This window comes from Grus americana, chromosome 6 (assembly GCF_028858705.1).
Source record: "Grus americana isolate bGruAme1 chromosome 6, bGruAme1.mat, whole genome shotgun sequence".
Taxonomy (NCBI): Eukaryota; Metazoa; Chordata; class Aves; order Gruiformes; family Gruidae; genus Grus; species Grus americana.
The window spans coordinates 32,205,859-32,226,905 of record NC_072857.1 but is presented as its reverse complement, the minus strand read 5'-3'; the positions used below and the strand labels follow the sequence as shown (position 1 = coordinate 32,226,905).

Here is a 21,047-nt window from a genome sequence, read left to right as displayed (position 1 = left end):
AGCAGCAGAATCTGATAATACCAAGAAGTCTTTTGAGCAGTCTGAACTCTAAATTATCAAAAAAACACAAAACACATGAAGAAAATGACACTTGGATTGCTATCAGACTGAAGAAAGCCAAGCACCCAGGGGAAAGGAAAAAGGAATAATAAAACTACAAATAATCAGAAATTGTGTGTATACTATTTCCCAACAGATTAGTTTGCTCACATTTCAAATGAAGGCTACAGGTAGGACAAACTTGTCTATAGTGATACGGGTGCAACATAGGAACTGTTTTGCTAGGCTGAGAACTGTAGATTTTTATTTTCCTCCTTTTCTTTGTATTTTCTAGAGAACATGTATTCTGCTAGTACGTCGTTTGAGGTTTGTCAGCTAAGATTTACTTAGAGGGTAAATCAAGTCTTTAACATAGAAGCGTCATCACAAAACTTGTTAGAACATGATGCTTTGGGGAAAATGCAAAACAGGGCAGCTTGTTGAGTTTTGGGAACTTTCAGGACATAGAGGAAGAGGGATCAATAAGTAACACTATGAGAATGGAAAAAAAATGAAAACCAGTGCTGGCTGCTGTGCCAGCCAAAGTGAATAGGCACCTGGAACACAGAGCGCTGCATTGGCAGCTCTCTGCACAGGATAGACCGCAACCACGAAACCAGCATTTAAATTTAGTGTCCAAGGAAGAATAGTCATTTGAGCCCTAGTCACTAATATCCAAGTTGTTGTTACACCCAAGTACGTGAACTAAAGTGTCTTTGTACGGCATACACTTTAAGAGGGATCTTGTCACTTACTGAATTTCACTTTTTATCATTCCTAGTCTAACCACACAAGGCAGTTATAATGACCATATCACAATCGAAGATCATCCTTCATCATATCTCCTTGGACTATGCAAAAAACCTATAGATACCCATTTTTTATATTTTGGAGAAACACTCACTGATACAAGATTACCTCCTAGGCCATTAGGTCAGGACAGCCTTTTTGTAAATGCGCATGGAGAGGGTAAGGACAAAGCGAAATGCCGTTCTGCCTCACAGTCCCAGCTGTACACATACTCAAATGAATGGGCACATTTGTCGTGCCATCCAGCTGTCCTGGCACATTTTGAAGACATCAGCAAATCTCTTATGGCAGTTGTTCCAAACATGTTATTTCATAACAACACATTACCTCTGTTTTTGTAAACCTTATTTCAGGGAGTTACATAGAAATACAAGAACTATTTCCCACCGCTTTATGAATATATTTGAATAGGCCAAAAATCTACCATCTGCCATGTTCCACTGCTAATTTTAATGAAAGAAACTAATTCTAATTAGCATTTTGTATTGAAACGAGAATAGCAGGCTTCACTAATTTTATTACCTGAGTGAATGATTTCTGGTAAGATCTGGTTGACGCTCTTGTAGAATTTCAAAGATATTGGGTTGGCGCAAAAACGCAACAATCTTGTCATTGTAAGCTGAAAACATCAACAAAAATACCATTCTGAAACAAGGAGATACTAAAAGACAGGACTGCATTCCTTCTGAGTTTTGAACAATAGTGACAGCAGACTTCATCTTCACAGTTTTAAGTTCGGCAGTATAGTGTTAATACTTTTTCACATAAGGCGACAGATTCCACTATCATTTAGGGAACACACTTTCTGATTATGAACCAAATCTGATTGTGACACGTCCTTCCCACTGTTAACAGTTCTGATTTTGTTAGCAATTTCTATTACATTTTATCACTCACACTCTTAGCTAAGGTTGAACTTGAATATCCATTGCTAGAACAAAATTGCAGGGACTTGGTTTTCATCAATTCTCTAATATTAAACAGTCATTGGGAACACCCATATCAAATCCTCACTAATTGCTGAGCCTGCAGTGCATGCACACCATGTCCATGGCAAGGGGAAGGATTTAAATGAGCAGAGATTTTCAAGTAAACATGCCACAATACAAAGAGCCAGTTATAGTCAATCGGATTAATTTATCTTGATTTAGCACAATGTGACAGCTGTTAGATTCAATAAGCTAAATTCTGTTCTTGGTGGCACAGAAGTCAGTAACTTTGTGTGTACGTAACTGAGAACAGAAGTTAAGCTAATGACTAATTCCAAGCTGATTAACACTTTCTGGAATCCTGCCAAAATAGATGCTCAGAAGTTGTACAAAACTCACTGGAAATACATGGAGTCCAATTAAGACACAACTTGGCTCAGTAGCTTCAGCTCTTCCTGTCACCATGTAGAGTAAGTGAGCAAGGAAGGTAGGAGTTTTACATCGGTTATTTGGTTCTGCATATACACTTTTCAATATTATTCCTGCAGGTTGCAACTGAACAATTGGGAAATGCTGATGGACAGAAGTAATCATAGACTCACAGAATGGTTTGGGTTGGAAGGGACCTCAAAGATCATCTAGTTCCAATTCCCCTGTCATGGGCAGGGACACCCTCCACTAGACCAGGCTGCCCAAAGCCCCATCCAGCCTGGCCTTGAATACTTCCACAGAGGGGGCATCCACAACCTCTCTAGGCAACCTGTTCCAGTGCCTCACCGCCCTCACAGGGAAGAATTTCTTCCTAATTATCTAATCTAAATCTACCCTCCTTCAGTTTAAAGCCATGACCCCTTGTCCTATCACTACATGCCCTTGTAAACAGTCTCTCTCCAGCTTTCGTAACTAATCATAACCAATGGTAACTTCCACCCACCCCAGCCAAATGAAGAACCCAGCAGTGCACGCTGACATGACACACTTGTCTCTGAAAAGAGGCCGTACGCTGACATACCCACTGGAACCACATCCTGGTACTGAGCTCTGCTGACTGTATTAAATGTGCTAGACGGTCTCGGCAAAACTGGTGGTCCTGAATGACGGGAGTCCTCTCCGACCTGAAAAATGTGCAAGTAGCCACAATGAGCGTCTCTACACCAGCATATCTACTCAGGTACATAAAAGTGAGAACTCATATGGCTTAAAACTGTGTACTTAAATGCTTTGCTTATCACTATCCCCAGTAACCACTGCAGCAGGAAACAGCTGTGCTGTATGATAGTTATTAGTAAAACATTATTTAGTATACTGTACCTATTAATATGAAGAATCAGAACTGATTTAAAGTTTATTGCTATTTTTAAATAATAGGCCCATTCTGAAAAGGGACTAAAAATTTCAAACTGGAATTTATTCAGAGGGTCTTTTGTACTTCATGGACACATTTATCCATATCAAAGGTTCTGAAAATCAAATTCTACTTCTTCATTAGCCCCTCTATTACCTCTATGCATGAGTGGAGGTTCCCTAAATCTGAACCGGAAACAAGTTTGTGGCTGAAGCAGGAGGATAAAGAAGCGAGTTCACATTCAGGCAAGGCAAATGAGTCCAAAACTGGTAAAAATATGTTTCCTACAATCATTCAGTAAAACTGTTCTGATTTTCTTTTCTTTGTATTCACCTTCTGGGATTAAAAGGTGTGGCATATGAACATTTATTAGTGTAAAAGCACAATATAAAATTGTTCCTGGTAGTATTTGTGATGTCAGGGCAACTTCTGCAGTCTTCCATGTCCTGATGCTTCAGTCATTTCTACTGTGTCAGTATTTTGTACTTCCTCTATATAGAACATTTTGTTCAACCTCTTTTTCATCCTGCTGGACCTCTATGTTTACTTCACGGTTCCTCAGTAATGGTTAGCATTTGAACTAGACTTCCAAGCTTCAAAGATCTCTAAAACATCTAACTGCAAAAGATCAAATAAAGATGTTTTTTAAATCTAGTCTCTGAAATCACAAAGAAGCAAAAGTCCTGAGATATCTCCCAAGATCTTTGTGCTCTCTGATAATACTCTCTCAGAAAAATGAAAAATTATTTCCTGTAGGCACTGTGCTGGAAAAGGAATGCCATTATTATTACCTCCAGCTTCATGCTGCAGTTCAGCTTTAGCTAAAAAGGCATTCCTTACACTGGTTAATGTTTGCTTTAGAGCATCTCCCTGTAAAAACTGGGTCAGTGTCTTCAAAACATCAAAGTTCGTGACAAGGCAAATCCAAAGAAAGTATTTTGAGAATTTTTTTCATTATGTATTCATCTTTTGCAATAATGAACAGTTCCTTGATGCAATGGTTTAAAAATAGGAAGAGCAACTGCAAATATGCAATACTTAAGTCATAAGTGCAGAAGAAAGAGTGGTGTTTAGATCCATACATATGCATATAACTGAACATCATTAATCCCAGAATGGGAATACTGTATTGAATTGCTACATTTAAGATTCCTATCTGGAATTACAGTTCAATTCAAGTTACAATTGTAACAATATCAAGGAAATGCTTCTAAAATGATATGTAGAAATATGGTTTAAGGGATTTCATGTATCTAGATTGAGTGGGAAATTTTGTCAGGTAATCAGCACTGTGTATATGCAACATATATGATGACTTCCTGTAGAAGTCACTTATTTTGCAGTATTGACAGCTTCAGCAGCACGGTTGACATGAATTTCTCTGTTTTAAGTGCAGAGCTTTTGCACGCTGCTTAGAGAAAGATAATTTCAGTGCATATTTGGTAAAGTTAAGAAAAAAAAATATATTTCTGCTCTGTTATAAATCAATCACAACAGAAATACTTGCTTTACCCTATCAAAGATCTAAATAGCTATATGAAGACACTTCTAGCTTCCTTGTCTGCTGTAAGACATCATTGCCTACATCACATCACCAAATTGCTGAAAAATACTATTTAAAGCCATTAGTAAAATATACCTTAGAGTGGGGGGTGGAGGGTGGAAAGTATCATGGGTGACTAAACCATGTTCACACAGGATATGATAAGAAAGGCAGCCAGTGGTACGGCACTCATACCACAGTGGAAGCCCTGTTAGAGAAGTGGCAGGGAAGATTCATGACTGCTCTGAAACAGACCTCTAGCAGAACTTCATCTGCCACAAAACTGAGCTATAAAAAGCATAAATCAGAGCATTTCTCTTGCCATTCTAAATTGTATTATCTTTAATTCCTGGCATGGAATAGCCCTCTGAAAAGACAACTCACAGCCAACAGGTATGGCAGTTAAATAAAGAACAACTGAAGTCTAAGTTATTATACACATGCTTGCTCAGAAATAAGAAGTTACAACAACAATATGGAGACTGCTGGTGAAAATATACAGTGATGTATCAACAAAATAGTGTTTTCCATGTATTTCTGTTTAGAAAGTAAATATGAAATACATACGCAAATGCATATGACAGTCTGATAAGCCCATATGTCGTAAGATTTTTTTTATACTTATTTGGAAAGTTGCACATCTAGATGTATACACACACATGCATTTTTTTCCCCCCTTCTTTTATTTGCAGAGTTATATCAACATACTTGGAAGACACCATTGCTAGACAATAATACATATTTTGAGAGTGAAAGACAGGATACAGATGCTGGTAAGCTGTAATCAGATGCTCTCCTGTGGTTAAATGTGGTTACTGCGAATTAAAAGTACAGAGAAACTCATGTCTGATATTTTTCCTCTGAAATCATACATTTCAAAAGCAACAATGGCTAGCAAATAAAATAATAAATATTTACAGATGAGTACTGTATGCTTACAGAAGAATCACGCTCCTCACAACATAGAGTTATGAACAGAATGATATGAAAGAGGATGATCCTAAAAACCTGATGGGTCCCGAAGAGAAGGGGCAGGTCCAACTTACCTCACCAGCGCTGTGGCTGCGTTGTCTAGTTAAGTGCTGCCGATGGACTAACGCACTAGTGGGCCTGCTACTCTGCAAGGGAAGCCGGGGGTCAATGAACGTGGTAGTGCGGGAATTGTGGTCAACAAAGAAAGCCTAGAGAAGAAGAAAGAAGAAAGAATTTATAGCCAATACTTTTATTATTATTAGTTGTATTATTATGTCCAAGGTTAATGTCTACTCAGGATGTAAGTTTCATTTGGTGATGTGAGGCTTTGAAAAAATCTTCCTCACATTATTGTGGCTTGCATTTCCTTTCAGCAGAAGAGGGATAACAGTTTTCCATCTCACTGGAGGGATGAATTCTTTAATGCCTTACTTCATTCATGTCTATAAAGCCCTTTGAAATTCTCATCTGACAAGCATCAGAAGTAGGAAGCCTTGTTATGATTGTCAAGAAGAGAAGACTTAAATGTTTAATAAAAGCAATCCTGGTGTATTCTTCCTTTCATTTCGTTATAATCATCTAAAAAGACGTCATTAAGTGGCAAAACCATTCCCTTTTGTGAACTATTTACCATATACCATATAATTATGAACACAATTGGGTGCATATGTGTCAAGTGCATGATTGCATCCTGTGATGAACTATGATTACAGGCTAGCAGGCATTTTTGTGATCCCCTGATACAACTATTCTAAGTTCGCTTACCTTTAAAAAAAAGAGAGAAAAAGGAAAGGTCAGTCAGGGACACAAAGATGATGGCAGCAACAACATTTAAACCAGGCAACCGGTGAGAACTACCACATGTTGGCCAGTCAGCCATTTGCTGAAAACAAGGTCACAGGAGCATGTATCCTGGAAAATGAAAATCTCCTACAATTCTACCCAATTTGAACCCAAAAGGTTTCTAAGCCCTGAAATTTAAACTTTTTCTAAGCCCAGAAATTGAAACTTTTTCCAGTGTTAGTGTTGCACTTGGAAACCAGCAGTGTTCTATTTCAACCCACTTTGTTTTTTTCAGTCACAATGCTGGAAAGATGTGGAAGTGGCAAAAAAAGATGCCAGTTTTGAGCAGGAGAGTTACAGCAAAGTGACATCTGTTTTGAGGAATCGAAGAATCTGGACCAGCAGAGAGGTGGTCAGGGACTGTGGGAGCCATTTCTGTATTTGGATACCAGTGAGGTACTTTGATTCTTTTGCTGACACCGCAGGACTGAATTGTTTATGAAACTGTAGTCAGTCTCATCTTCCCCCATTCTGACCACTTGTTTCATCCCTTGTGCACCCTTCCTGCCTTGTGCTGGCACAAGTGTTTGCGTAGCCACGCAGTGAACCCAGCTGAGGAGCTGGTCCAGGCTAAAATTGCTCTCTTTTTGTCCCTCTCCCTGCTGGTTCCTCTAACCTTAGTCAGCCCACCAGCGATGAGAGGAGAGCACAACTGGCTCTTTTGGCAGCGATGCCGGCTTATAGTTATTCATGAAAACCTTGTTTCAGACTGCTTGGTATAGCCAGACCAGAGAAAATGCAGTTCTTCTGACTGCTACGAAGGTAGGTAGACAAACCAGTGTGCTGTGCTATAACAGCATCTAAATACCGTTATGGATTGTGGTGGAAGAAAATGTTCGTACTTCCATTTCCCAAGGAAGGAGAAGTCTATGGAGGGACACCAAAGTTGCAAAATCTTAGAAACACTCCAGAAGAGGACAGCAAGCCTCCTGCAGCTCTAATAGCAATTGCTCGCACCTGTAACCTGCGCCTACAAGCAAGGACTCACATTACCTGAACAATAAGGAAGAACTCTGTTTTGATCATCTGACATAGTTACAGATATGTAGGTGAAGCTGACTGTTCCACAGTTCAAAAACTATAAAGTGTATTCAATAAATGCAATTTTCATTGCAGCATTTGAGCCCGATGCAGGACTTGTTCACCTCGACAAATAATGATGTCACCTGCAGTGCAAGTATACAGATTAGAGAATATGAAACCAGTGGGAAAGTAGAATGAAAGCCATTCTGAAATTTCAGGTTTGGACCTGGAAAATAACTGGAAGAGGCTGCTGGAACATATCCAGGCTTTCTGAAAATTTTGCTCCTGATACATAGGTTTATTTCACTTATTAGCAAGTGGTTGGTATAGGATTTTTTTAAATGTCCCTGTGTCTACTACTTTATCTAGTCTGGTCTATGTGTACTTATAAGATGTGAAGCACTTTCATCAAAACAAAGGTTGAGTTAATTAAGTCAAAATGATAATGTAAAATCACTTAGAAAAAAAAAGGTACTGATTCAATATAGGAAGAAGTACTACCTAGAGTTGCACTACACAGTTCTTTGAGTTAATGCAGCAATCTAATATTGCATGTAGTGTTCTTTAGCATTACATTTAAATAAACAACTCAGTTTAAACATTAAGTTAAAGACAATCACGTCTTATTAAATATGACTACTTGAAGGCTAGCTAGTAGCAGTCTGCTTTAAAATAAAGCAAAAAGTACTACTTTGAAGCTTCAGTGAAGATAATCACTGGAGCTTCAAGGCTTTGGGCTAATCTGGACATTGGCACACAGGTCAAAATACAGTGTGGCTTTCAGTCTCCTTTCAAAAAAATTCCTCTCATAACTCCTGTCTAGCTATAATCCATAAATCTATGATGCTTGAAGAGACTTACATAAGATGGGTAGTGCCAAAACTACATTTAGCCCATTAAACATGGATAGTTGCCCAAGTTATCTTTCCAATTAAAGTCGATGAAGCTTGCTAAAATACCTTTTCTTTCTATTGAAGACATTAGTAATCAATTACAATGGATTCTTTCATTGAAGAAAGGAAAACCAAAAAATATATGTCCTACAATGACAGTATGCACATGCACATCTTGCAGAGATCTAATGAGAAAGTATATACATTTGCATCTGGCTTTAAAATATGAACGTGTGCTTACACATATTGCACAAATGCACTGGGGCGCTTATCCGTATATACATGCGTGTATGCACATGTTTGCAGCAACACAGAATTTCAAAGTTACCAGACTGAGTTCAGCTCAGGGACCTATCTCACCTATATGATGCTTCCTGCTACCCCCTTTTCCAATGGTCTTCTGCCTCCCTGTGGTCAGAGACTGACCAAGGTTCATCTGTAATGCCAATCAGAAACTACATCCCAGTTATGCCAGACCTCTTAGGGAGAACTGCAGGCCAAACAGATTTTATCTTCTGTAAGGGATACATGGAGGAGTCGAAGAGGAGTGGGCAACTGGGCTTTACTGTGCAGCTTGGAAGAGAGTTCAGAGGTAGGCAGTTCCCAGCTGACCTTAGAAGACAGCCTGCAAAGAGGACAAGCAACCAGGACCGCACTGACACTGGGGGAGTAAAAAGTCTACTACTCAGCACTGTATAAGGGTCAGAAGGATCACTGTGCCTTGTGAGCAAGAGCACCAAGCCTCTTACTTGGAAAAATAAAGGAAAACCTCATCTCAGCAGGAAAGACTAGCCAAGGAGAGGGAATATAATTATATATTGTGGCATGGCTAATTTCTACTTGCTTCTCTTTGACTTTATGTTTTAATAAAGGCAGGTCCAGTTTCAGTTTGGTCTCATCAAGCACTGGTCTCACCACGTACTGGACATCATCTCGCTTGAGTGCTGAATAGGCTTTTCTACTGGCCACAAGTGCTACTTGTGACAAAGGCAATTCAACGTAATGAAAATGAACAATACTGAGCCTAATTCAAAGTGAAGAAATCCCAGTGGGAATTTATTCAGTGCTTCCTCTTGTTGATTAATGTTGTGGTAGCATCACTGTTACCAAATACCACACCAGAAATCCAAAGGTCTAATTCTCTCTATGGAGTGCCTATTAAAGTCAATTGAAAATTACTCTATTCTTCAGAAGACTGGCCTCTGAAGAACTGAACAGAAAAATAATGACTTAAAACTGAAGAGAGGGAGACAAAGAACAAGGTTAGCATAACTGCACATTCCTAATTGTGTTTCTAATGAAAAAACACAGTGCTTTCCAGAGCTAATAAATCCAAGAAGAAAACAACCCTCGAGCATTTTTTTTTCCTTCAGTTTAGAATCTGCGTGTAATCTTTTCAAGCATCAAGATCATTATTTATATGGACACTCACAGCTAACTGTACCAAGACTGATAAACGTAAGAACTGAGAACCTTAATATGCCTACAGTCCTAATTAGGACTTCTCACATGAACTGATAGCCTTATCACTTCCTCATGTGCTAATCACAGTCTATTTTTAACCCTCCTATCTTCTGCAAAGAAAATCATATTCTAGGCAGTGAGGATACATTAAAATTACATTACTACTATAAAAATATCTGTTCTTTGATTTTAAAGTATTTTGTTAGAAATCGAAACGTGATACCTGTTTTGAAAAGCAGTAAGACTTGCAACTATTCAAGACCCCTATTAATGAAACTTACTGCACACAATTTCTTTCCTGTGAACCAACACATAACCACTAGAGTGATCGTCCCCAGAGCTATCCCAGTCTTAAGTGCATCCATTTCATCTCAGAAACGGATGAACACTGGACCTACTTAGTGTTTAGGTAGAGGTCTTGCCTAGAAAAATGGTTAGCTACTAGAGGAAAAAAAAGTGCAAATAATGAACACTAATGAATTCCACTCAAGACTTTGAGGTTGAAGAAGGGGGGGCGGGGGAAGCCCTAAGGAAAAACTTGACAGTTAAACAAGAAAAAGGCTAATAGAAATGGTTCAACAATAACTAAATAAAATTCAGTAGACAGTAAAGTAACTTTATATCTAAATTATCTTATGAGCATACAGGCAAAACTCCAAAGAACTTCATTGAACTGCCTGTATTTACACAGTAGATAATTCTTTTCAAAAGAAGTTTTAAACATCCAAGGGAATCTAATCAACTTATTTCACTGTAAAAAAGGCTACAGATTTCCTAGCAATTTTCCTTGTAATGATTAATACCCACTTATCAGTCTCCTCCTTTCATATAATGCTTTGTCAGCACAGATGAGAAATTCCAATCTTCTTTTGGCAAAAGCAGGATAAAAGGACGTGCACCTTTTATATCTGGAGAACTACATGCACTTACATGCTTGTTAAGAGCAATCAACTGAGTCCTGACATTGCAACATCCAAGATCAAGCACTCAGAGACACATGTGCATCACAGTTACCTTGCCCTGATGGTCATGTTTCATTTCCCAACCTCTTGGCAGCTCCAGCTGTTTGTTAGCAAACATGTTGAGGAAGCCCACCAAATCTCGATTATGCTGGTAGCGCTCAAAATGGTGGGTGTCCCGCCGGACTTTGGTGATCATGTGCTTCAAACACGTGTTATTTGTAAACATGCGGTAGGCACTCTGAAAAATAAACAACAAAAGGAAATACTTTTAAAAGATAAAATTAATTCTTACTACAAAAGACATTTCCACTGTAAATAAATCATCTAATCATCTATAAAACCTTTAAAATCATCTCAACTAAGCTACAACAGTATGAAAAAAAATGGTCCTCTTTCTGTATGTTGAGAGGTGTGTGATTTCTTATTTTGCTTAAGATATACAAAATTTTGTAATTGACTCACTTCAGCAAAGCGTGAAATATATTACAGGTTACTATACTTGTTCCTGGAACTGTGAAGAATCCTATAACATTAAAATTGATTTAAAAGTAGAGATTTCATAGATAGTCTCTAATTTCTGGAATAGTGAGGCAAATGCAGCCATAGAATACCGCAATAAAGCTCATAAGGTTTCCTGCAGGACAGAGATACATAAGCTTGTAGAACTTATCACAAATCTACATAAATATTGTTTCCAACTATTGATTTTTCAAAAATATCCTATCATTGCATGTCAATGTGTAATTTATGTAATAAAATTAAAACAAGATAGTAAAAAGGAGAGCACTGAGGAATAGGAAAACTTTAAATAAAAGGGGAAAACAAACAGTTAACATTCTTCCCTCCACATAAACCCAGCCAACCAGAAATCCGGTCTTTCTGTTGGGATTAGCAATAGACAGAAGTCAAGGCATAGGCCCTCCTATTGCACTGTGCTGCTACCTAAATCACTCTGGGCCCCTACACCTTTACTCCTTGGCCAGAGGTCTTATCTACCTCTGGCCTGTTTCATATATTCAAGATAAAACTACACAAGCTAAACAGAATTATTCAGACAAGCATACATGTATATTAAAACCAAACTAACATTGACCAGTAATTTAAAAAACACTGGATTATTAACAAGTGTGCTTGCAGACAACAAATTATTCATTCCATTACTTCTGTTTACACTATACATCCTGTTACACAAAGGAAAAGAAGCATTGAACAAAAAACTGCATAAGCAGCACTGAAGAACAGGCAAAAGAGAAAAGGAAAATATATATTAACATGCTTTTTTGTTCAGTGTGACTTCTAATATATTTTGATATAAACCAGTCAATCTGGGGGAAACAAAACATCCCATAAGCAGCAAAGTGATCTTCAAAAATAAGCATCATGTTCATTCTCAGAATTGTCTCTCGCCCTCTGCAAAGCACAGTAAGAAAGCTATTGCTTCGATAAACAAATGAGTTTAACATAAGAAAGATGAAGAATTGAGTGAAAAATAAAAACTGTAGAAGCTATAATACCAACTAGGATGACTCTGAAAGCCCACCAGTTGCAAGGAATCATGATGAATGTTTGAATTTATCCAGCCTCCCTATGTATAACTAATATCTTAGCATCTAACACTGAGTGATACCTTTGTACACAACACAACTATATTTATAAGCAGATATTTATGAAAGTCTTTCAGCTGTAGATGCTATACTCACAGGGTTAGAATGCAGCACTGTAAAGAACTCTGGGCTGATAAGGAATTTCACAGGAGGAGACTGGAGCAATAAAGTAAGTCTGGATCTGGAGGTAGAGTGAGGCAGCACATTCTCTCTTCGAAAATCTAACAGCAAAGTGAATGACAAAGACTTACAATAATAATCATTACCAAAACATCACTGCAAACAAGTATATCTATTTAAATCACACAAGCAAGAAAAGCACTAGGTATACAATTATTTCAGTTTTATAAAATATTCTTCACGTATGTGTACCTAAATTTCTTCTAACATAGCACTAAAGTTCCTGAAAACATCACAATTTTAGGTTAGTAACTTTTACTTGTTGCTTTTGGTAAACAATCAGTAAAAAAGTCCAATTATTTGGGTTACCAAACATGTGCCTGTATATAAGAAGCAAGAAGGTTCCCATGGCACACCTACGTTGCTATACTGTAGCTGTATGCAGATAAATTATTTTTTTAAATGCTAACTGATGGATATAAAAGTCATTGTACACTTAAAAAAACCCCACAATAAATCACTGCCGTTAACACAGCCCTGATCCTGATACAGTATTTAAGCAGCTTACATAAGTAAGAAACAGGTTGCAAAGGAAGTACCTTCCAAGTTTCAACTTTCAATAAACATTTGGGTCTTCTCCTAGCAACTGTAGAAGTGCACTGATTTTTCAACAGTACCAGGAACTGAAAATATACTATGAGTGGTATTTGCTACATGTGAAAACTGTTCCCCCCAATTATCTTTGAAAATCAACAGGACATTTGGATGCATATTTTAATGTAAATGAAAAACTGCAAATTCAGATTGGGTCTGCAGTGATTTCACTCTAAAATGTATGCCATATTCTACATTTCAGTTTCTTTCTTTCATATATTGCAGTATTTGTACACTTCCCCATCAAGTGAACATTAATTATATAGAACACAGCTACCACGGATATCAAAGAACAATAACCCACAGGCAGAAAAAGGAGAAGGAGACGCAGTGAATGAGACTCTAAACTGAGGGAAAAGTAAGAAGAAATTAAAAAAGAGGAGGAAAAGAACAAAAAGTAAGATTCTAAATATGGGTGGGTGAACATTAGAGAAAAAAGGGGATGGGGTAAATAAAGATGTTCATTCTAAGCATTAGAGGAAACCAGAAAATGGAAGGTTAATAAGTAAAGGAAAAGTAAATGAAAAAGAGGATTTTTAGTGACACTTTTTGAACAGTAGACCCCAAAGGCTCCCACATGGGGCCCCAAGCCCTCCCACATGGGGCATGTCTACGGCGTGACAGCAGTGTAGCATTAAGGCCCCTGAACCTATCCCAGAATACTTGGGCTTGGAGCATCTTCCAGGCACGCACTGCAGTTGCATGTCAGCTCTATAATGGTACAAAACTTGGGGGTACAGCAATCACTTCTCGCACCCTGGAAGATACTGTGGCATGTTGCAGATAGGGGTGCTGTCATAATCTGGGTAATCTGGAAACCAGAATTTGTCACCACGTGGGTTCTTCCTGCAGTTTAGAGGGTTATGAATTTGATTTATGAAACACTTATTCAGCTGAACTTGCCGATTAGGGTTTAGCCTGAATTTGCTTTAAACTGGTTTGTTTACAGCACGACAAACTAGCTGCACATGATAAAGATAGAAAAGGAAAAGGCTAAGACAGAAGTAAAGAAAATAAATATAATGGGAGCACTTGGCTAAATCACAAGTTCTATGATGGCTTGAAACTCAAGAAAGGGCAGCATTGCTTGTGCATTAGATTAATTTAGGAAGGAGTATTATAAAAGAATATCAAGACCGTCCAGAGACAAAGAGGACAGAACTTGTTCCAACTAGGAGATGCTGCAGGACTTGGACAGCAGGATGGACAAGACTCAAAACCATAGTGACACATGAGAAAAGTGCAAAGATCTGTGTGCAGGCAGGGATAAACAATGGCACAAACACAAGATCAAAACCAGACATCTGTGCCAAAGATCTGCACGTAAGGCTCTGGACCTGATTTTAGCAGATCAAAGACTTGAACACCAGTAATTAGTGTAAAACTATCAGAAAAAAAGTAAAATTATGCAGGGATGTACAAGGAGGAGTGTTGTACGTAAGACACGTGACATTTCTGCAATCTCTTCAGTACAACAGAGTCATAGCTTTATTTAATTTTCTGAAGTATTCCTCAGGAGCTGCAGACCTACTGAAGACAACCTGAGTAGGCCAACAAGATACTTGCAGACCTAAAAACACAAGCCATGAGGAAACACTAGGAAGTAACGGGTTTAAGAACATGTTATAAGAGAAACAACATGACTACACGATCTAAAAAAGTTACAGAATGTGCATCAAGTGGAGAAGATATAAGAACACATGATCGCATTTGCCAGGTATGGTTTAGGTACAGCTCATCCTATCTATCTTCAGCAGGGAGATGAACCTGATGACTGCCCAAAGTCTTTTCTAGTCCTATATCCTGCCATTTCAAAATGCAGTAGCAGATTCAAAATATTTGTAACCCAGACCACACAATTTTATACTTTTTCTCTGCAAATGTCCTGCCTATATTTTTACCAAGTCAGGCACTGACAGAAAAAATGCTCTGAATCTCACATTCATCTCCTCAGCGTATTAAACGGGCTGAGCCATAATCTTCAAAAGCTACACTGCAATGAAAACGAATGGGTTCATTTTCATCCAGACTTTCAGGGGCAGAAGTTAGGTTCTGCCTTATGTTATTCTCACTAAATCATTTATGAGATGAGTGCTCCCTTTCGAGAGAGAAAAAAAAAAATACTTTTTTTTTTTAACCTGCATTAGAATGGTGAAAGTCAGTTTCCTCTCCAGCTCCATCCACGGCATTTGTATGCTCTTCAGGCCTATCATTAGTCATTGTTCTTCGGATGCTCTGGTACCTAGGGTTAGAAAACTGGACTTTATATATAGTATATGGTAACTATGTTCCAATTCTGGCTCCAAGGGAGCTTGCCCATCTTTTCTGCCACGTAGGTTAATATACATTAACTTCTAATTTCTGCATTAATAGCCTTTTGAATTTCTGAAAACCATTATCAGGTTGGGTTTTTTTTTTGCCACATAGCTTATGAACACAGGTGGAATACAAAAGTCCTAGCAGCCCCTAAGCAAATTAAAAGGGACAGCCATATAAAAATAAATACATATGGCCAGCTGCAGGAGCAACTGCAACCCTGTCTTCATACTCAGTCTTACAATGGTGAATGCAGTTTTGCAAGCACACAATTCACAAACAACAAGGGTAATTCTTACCGGCGATTCAGCTGTTCCATTTGCTGTATGGAATTTGACCTCTGGAGAATCTGTGGGGCTGGGGGTGCTGTGGGTCGCTGCCATGTCGTTGTCCTGTTCACGTGGTCCACGTAAAAAATCCGTCCGTGGCTGTCAATTCGAGCCTCCCAGTCTAAGTAGCAATAAAAAAGTGTGAACTATGGAGGGCTTGGGGTTTACTTATTTATTTTAGCTCTGTCACTTTTGTAACTGGATCTATTGTTCCAAGTTTCTGTTTCTCCTTTACAGGATGACTTCTGCACAGAACTTTCTTACTGAAGGGTTAAGAGAGGTGGGTTTTCCCTATTTTATCCCATAAATCAAATTTCCCACTGTAGTTAAAAGTTCTGTGGAATCCATATCTAATATTTCTATGCCTTTCTTTATTCTATTTCCCACTAACCAGTAATTGTCCCAGAGAAAAAAAAAAAAATTGAAAAAAAATCACAACCCAAAACAGGTTACTTAGTCTAATTCTCTTGGACTGAAGTAATTCAAGACCCAGTTTCTGAGGCTTGTTCCAGTGCAAAAGGCCAATGGATAAGTATCAAAAACCTTGCAAAGCTTGACACTTGTCATTGTTTTTCCCCAGCTAATAGTAGCAGTAATAAAACAGATGCCAGCACTCTTCCTGGGTTTACATGTGCCCATGATAAAGACTTGCCAGAAAAGATGGACAATTATAACAATCAAACGCCTTCATATACTAAATGCATGTTCCAGAATTGCTGATTCTGCAAATATCATAGCAAATTCAACTTCTTGTGCAAGCGGTAACTATAATGCTGTCCACTGGTTTTGTGACACAAGCTACAGACAATGTTGGAAGTCTACACGATGGAAAACACACCAGGAGAGCAGAGATGAAGGCACTGGGACCTTTCCCTAACCACATCTGACTTCTCAGTACTCAGCAGAAACCAGGTGCATCACAACACCTAGGCCCTAGTTCTTAAGGTTTTTGGGTCACAAACACTGTCTGCCTAATAACTGGTTATAAAATGGACTAGATACCAAGACACTGATCATGGCTGGGAGCCATGTAATAATAAAATAAAATATTAAGATATTTCACATACAGAAACAGATGTGCCTGATTCTTGGGCGCTAGCAACCACAGACAATGTGCAAACCGTTTAGCACGTCAGTTGAAAAACAGCCTTTGAGATCTCAGAAGGTTTCTAGAAGAGACTTTCTACACTGCAAGTCTAGGTGGAAACATCAGTCATGGCAGTAACATTTTAAAAACCACTGGCAAGCAACCAATCCTAAATGACCGCCGCTCCGCAAGGAAAGGGCATAAAAGCATCTTGACAGCACAGAAGGAGAACTAAAATCTACTGTAAAGGATTTAATACTGACAGTCTTAAAACCTCAGGCTTTGTTACTGTATGCATGCTGTAACTCCTGTCAACTCTTGGAGGCAGCCAAGTGGCTCGCTGCATTACACTGTAGGGCCTGAGTTGACTCACAAAGAGGGAGGAAAGGCAGGTTTTGAGATAAACTCATTGTGTCATCTCTGCACGACAGCTGTGTGTTTTAGCTGGCCACAATGCAAATTACTCTTCTCTCTTTATGATGCACAATCAAAACAGCCTATTAGTCTTTAAAGCATTCCTAGTGTGAACAAGAGCTATGCAGGAAAGTAAGCTCAGAGGAAGAAAAAAAAGCAGCACAATAGGATAGGAATAATGAGAACTGTTTAAGGAACAAATTTCAATTCCAGGAGAAACAATGCAAAATTTTGTATTATACTGTAAATTTAATTAAATTTAATTAAAATACAAGTTTAAAAATAAACAAAATTACATGAATGCAAAGCATATGGTGTAATCACTATATTTGCTATTCAAAATATAACACATTTGAAAGTTATTAAAAAAAATTTCATTTATATCTCAAAAAAGCAAAGTGAAACTTTTCAACATTGTCTGAAAAACATTTTGATTTTTAAGAAGAAAAAAATTATTGAAACAGATGTTCCTGTGCAAAGGTCCCATTTCAAAAAAGTACTATCTTCTGATGAAATAAAAATACTCAAAATTTTTAACCAGAGTTTGGAAACAAAACAACACACGGAAGAGAATTATTCATTGGGAAAAAAAGTCAAAACAAAACAAAACAAAAAACCCAAACCAGTTTAAATTCATGAATTCATTATTCTGCTTAAATGTCAAACCCTAAACCACTGTATAATAGTTGAGATTTTTCTTGTGGTGATTGTATGTCCAGTTCTGGCACACAGTCACCATTTCTGTAATGTGGTCTTGCAGAAGAAAAACAATTTTGCCTGCATTCAATTTTAAATACACAAGTTTAAACACTTGGGCAATGGCTTCTAAAGTAAAGCACCTGCATCAGTGTTATGATGGACAAGGATATCTTCCATTAGTCAAACGTCTTACAAATAACTTAGCTTGCTAAATTGCAAAACTGTAATTCATCAGGGTTGTGTGGTCAGGCTTATTTGTTGATTTTTCCCTAGGAATGTAAGAATTGGAGCATAATGTTGCATGTTATAGGCAGAAATGTTAGAGAAATATTTCAGTTCCTTTGTTCTTTAACTTAACCTACACACAATTGAAAGAAATACACCTATTTTTCTTAGTTTCAGATTCTGGTGAAACAACAAATAGAATACAACCTAAATTACAAAGAAATTAGTTTATCACTCAAAATCGTATTCTAAATGTTTTCTCTAATTTTTCATTATTAAAATATTAAAACTGTTACATATTCAAAAGAAGAGCTTTGGAGAGAAAAATTGAATCTAGACAACAATTAGTATTTAAGATTTTATTCACATTAGTAAATGAATGATCTACATAAAGATTGCATTGGGCTTTAATTGTAAAGGGGCAATGTATATATGCATGCCCATACATGACTCTGTAAAATACTGGCAAATGTCATAAATGTTGGACTACCACACAGCCAAACCTTTTCCATTAACATTCCAATAGTTTTTCCAAGTAGTGTATAGTTTGCTTCTGAAACACAGAAAGCCATCTACGTATAAACTATGGTACTATTGAAGCTAGCTCTATGCGTTTCTCTTTTACTACACTGATCTCTGAGTATTTCCCATAATGTTCTCTGTCTTTTTCAGTATGAAAAGTGGTAAAAATGCAACTGAAATATGTCTCCCAGGCACAGTTTTGTAAAAAATAATACTGGTTTATTGAGGTGGCAGTTGATTAACTTTAGTATCTGCACGCAGGACTAATTTGTTATATGTGCTGATTATAACAGAAGCAGCAGGGAGCAAAATCTTCTCATCACACTGGCTTTCCAATACACAGTTATATCTGTGTTCTGCTATCAGGCTCCTTCCAGTTACGCTCTCCAATTACAAACACAGTCTCATTCCGTAGTGTGAAATAAGGATCTATTCTTTTTATCTAAATGTCTGAATTCCTGACTTCTTTAAAGTAATAGAGCTGTTGCTTAATACCCATGTTTATTTTAATTCAGAAAGTCTTCACACTGCCTCAAAAATACAAAGAAAACACAGACACCTTTCACATACTCTGCAGAGATTAGAGATGTTATATATTTCTTTGTAAATCATCACCATACAGGAAGTATTCAGAGATTTCAGAGTGCTTGACACCTTTCACTCCAAGTGTCTCATACAGCGTATCACCTCACCTCCCTACTCATGTGTTGCATACTGAAAAGGCAGCACCATGCCTTCCTGCTTCTCCGCAAATGTCACTTAGCAAGTCTGTATACACCAGGTATAATTATCATAACACATCCTGATAGTTTGCAGACTAAGCACAATGCCTTTTACAAAACAGCACTAGACTTCATCATCATCACAGCTCACTTAGAACTTCTCAGCTGTTCATTCTCAGTTCTCACATTTAAAAAAAGAAATGTAATGAGATCTCAGTAATGAGAAGCAGACAGCCTATCCCCCAATTAAAATATGAAGAACCTCACTTGGTGGTAGAGCCTCATCCACTCTCTGGTACCGGCTAACATCCTGACGTACTGAAGGCAGCGACCTCAGGGGCTGATGGCCGTTGGCTTGAGAACCTGGAATCAAAATGCCCACAAATTATTTTTTCAGTCAATGTGGGGAGTTGCCTCTAATGTGAAAAAGATATGCTAAAACTTCTGCAGGAGCTCGATATTTTAGGACGTATCTAATAGTCATGTATTTTTGGGGACAAAACAAGTTATGTCTACAGTTCCAGGTAAGTGATTTCTCTGGGATGTGTTGCTTTCCTGGTCCTGAAAATGTCACCTCTTGGGACGTGCTGCATCCACCTGTGACCAGCAGAAAACAGGGCACACAAACAACAGCGTGTGCCAGAGCCATATCCCAGCAAGGGACAAGGACAAAGTTCTACCTGGCCACCACAGAAATCTGCTGTAAGAGTGGGAGGTGAAACTGTCCATTGACCTTCCTTCCTGCTGCCACACTGGTCTGCAAAACACAGTGCAACCTGACACCTCATAAAAAGAGAGTCCCAAATGTCTAGAAAATTGCATAAAAGAACATATTGACAGTATTTGAAATACATACCAAAATTATTCTTTCCAAATCAAAGAGCTGTTATGAAGAAGAGAAATTAATAGATCCCAAAACTTTTGAAATGTTATGAAAGAGACACATTTGGAAAACCAGTTTGATTGCACCCACTTGATTAGATCCATGTCAATCTCTGAAGAAATTGAATGGATAATCCATTGTGAAATGTGCTTGGAAACAATCTGTTAGGGACACATTTCTACTTTCATTGATTTTAGTAAGACACAAAATTCTCGACTGCTAAAATATTGGCAAAAGTTTCTCAGTGTTAACTTGAGTAACACATTCCTCTCCTCCCATGGTTCCAGCTGTGATAGGATGTATCTACACAGATAAGGGACTGGGAAAGGGAAGATAAACAGCCTGATGTGTGACTAAATAATGATTCTTCCCCCCCCCCTTCTTTTGATTACCTGTATGTTTTAATGCTAATATATGAATATATTTTCTCCCCCCCTATAAATACACCAAAGAAAAGACCCAAATATAAATTTTAGTTTGCATTCCATAGTTTTGGGACTATTTCCCTCCATTACCATTTTGATTAGCATGCAGGGTAATACTATGGAATTGTTCTTCATCCTCCTTCTCATTACTCTCTCAAGAATTAAAATATATCCAGTTTCAAAATAAATACATCTTGGGTATTTCAGTTTTGATTTTTTGTTAA

At 37.9% G+C, this 21,047-nt stretch overlaps 1 protein-coding gene across 8 annotated transcripts in view; it reads right to left on the bottom strand.

Moving 5' to 3' along the window:
- HECW2 (HECT, C2 and WW domain containing E3 ubiquitin protein ligase 2) overlaps window positions 1-21,047 on the bottom strand; it is a 188,848-nt gene that overhangs the window by 32,245 nt on the left and 135,556 nt on the right. For all 8 annotated transcript variants that reach the window (XM_054830314.1, XM_054830309.1, XM_054830308.1 and 5 more), the window contains 8 exons: window positions 19,783-19,878; window positions 15,817-15,967; window positions 15,340-15,443; window positions 12,524-12,648; window positions 10,876-11,061; window positions 5,713-5,847; window positions 2,791-2,893; window positions 1,372-1,468 (listed from right to left, as the gene is read on the bottom strand). In XM_054830314.1, coding sequence (XP_054686289.1) covers window positions 1,372-1,468; window positions 2,791-2,893; window positions 5,713-5,847; window positions 10,876-11,061; window positions 12,524-12,648; window positions 15,340-15,443; window positions 15,817-15,967; window positions 19,783-19,878 — 997 coding nt within the window. The remainder of the gene's footprint in view (window positions 1-1,371; window positions 1,469-2,790; window positions 2,894-5,712; window positions 5,848-10,875; window positions 11,062-12,523; window positions 12,649-15,339; window positions 15,444-15,816; window positions 15,968-19,782; window positions 19,879-21,047) is intronic.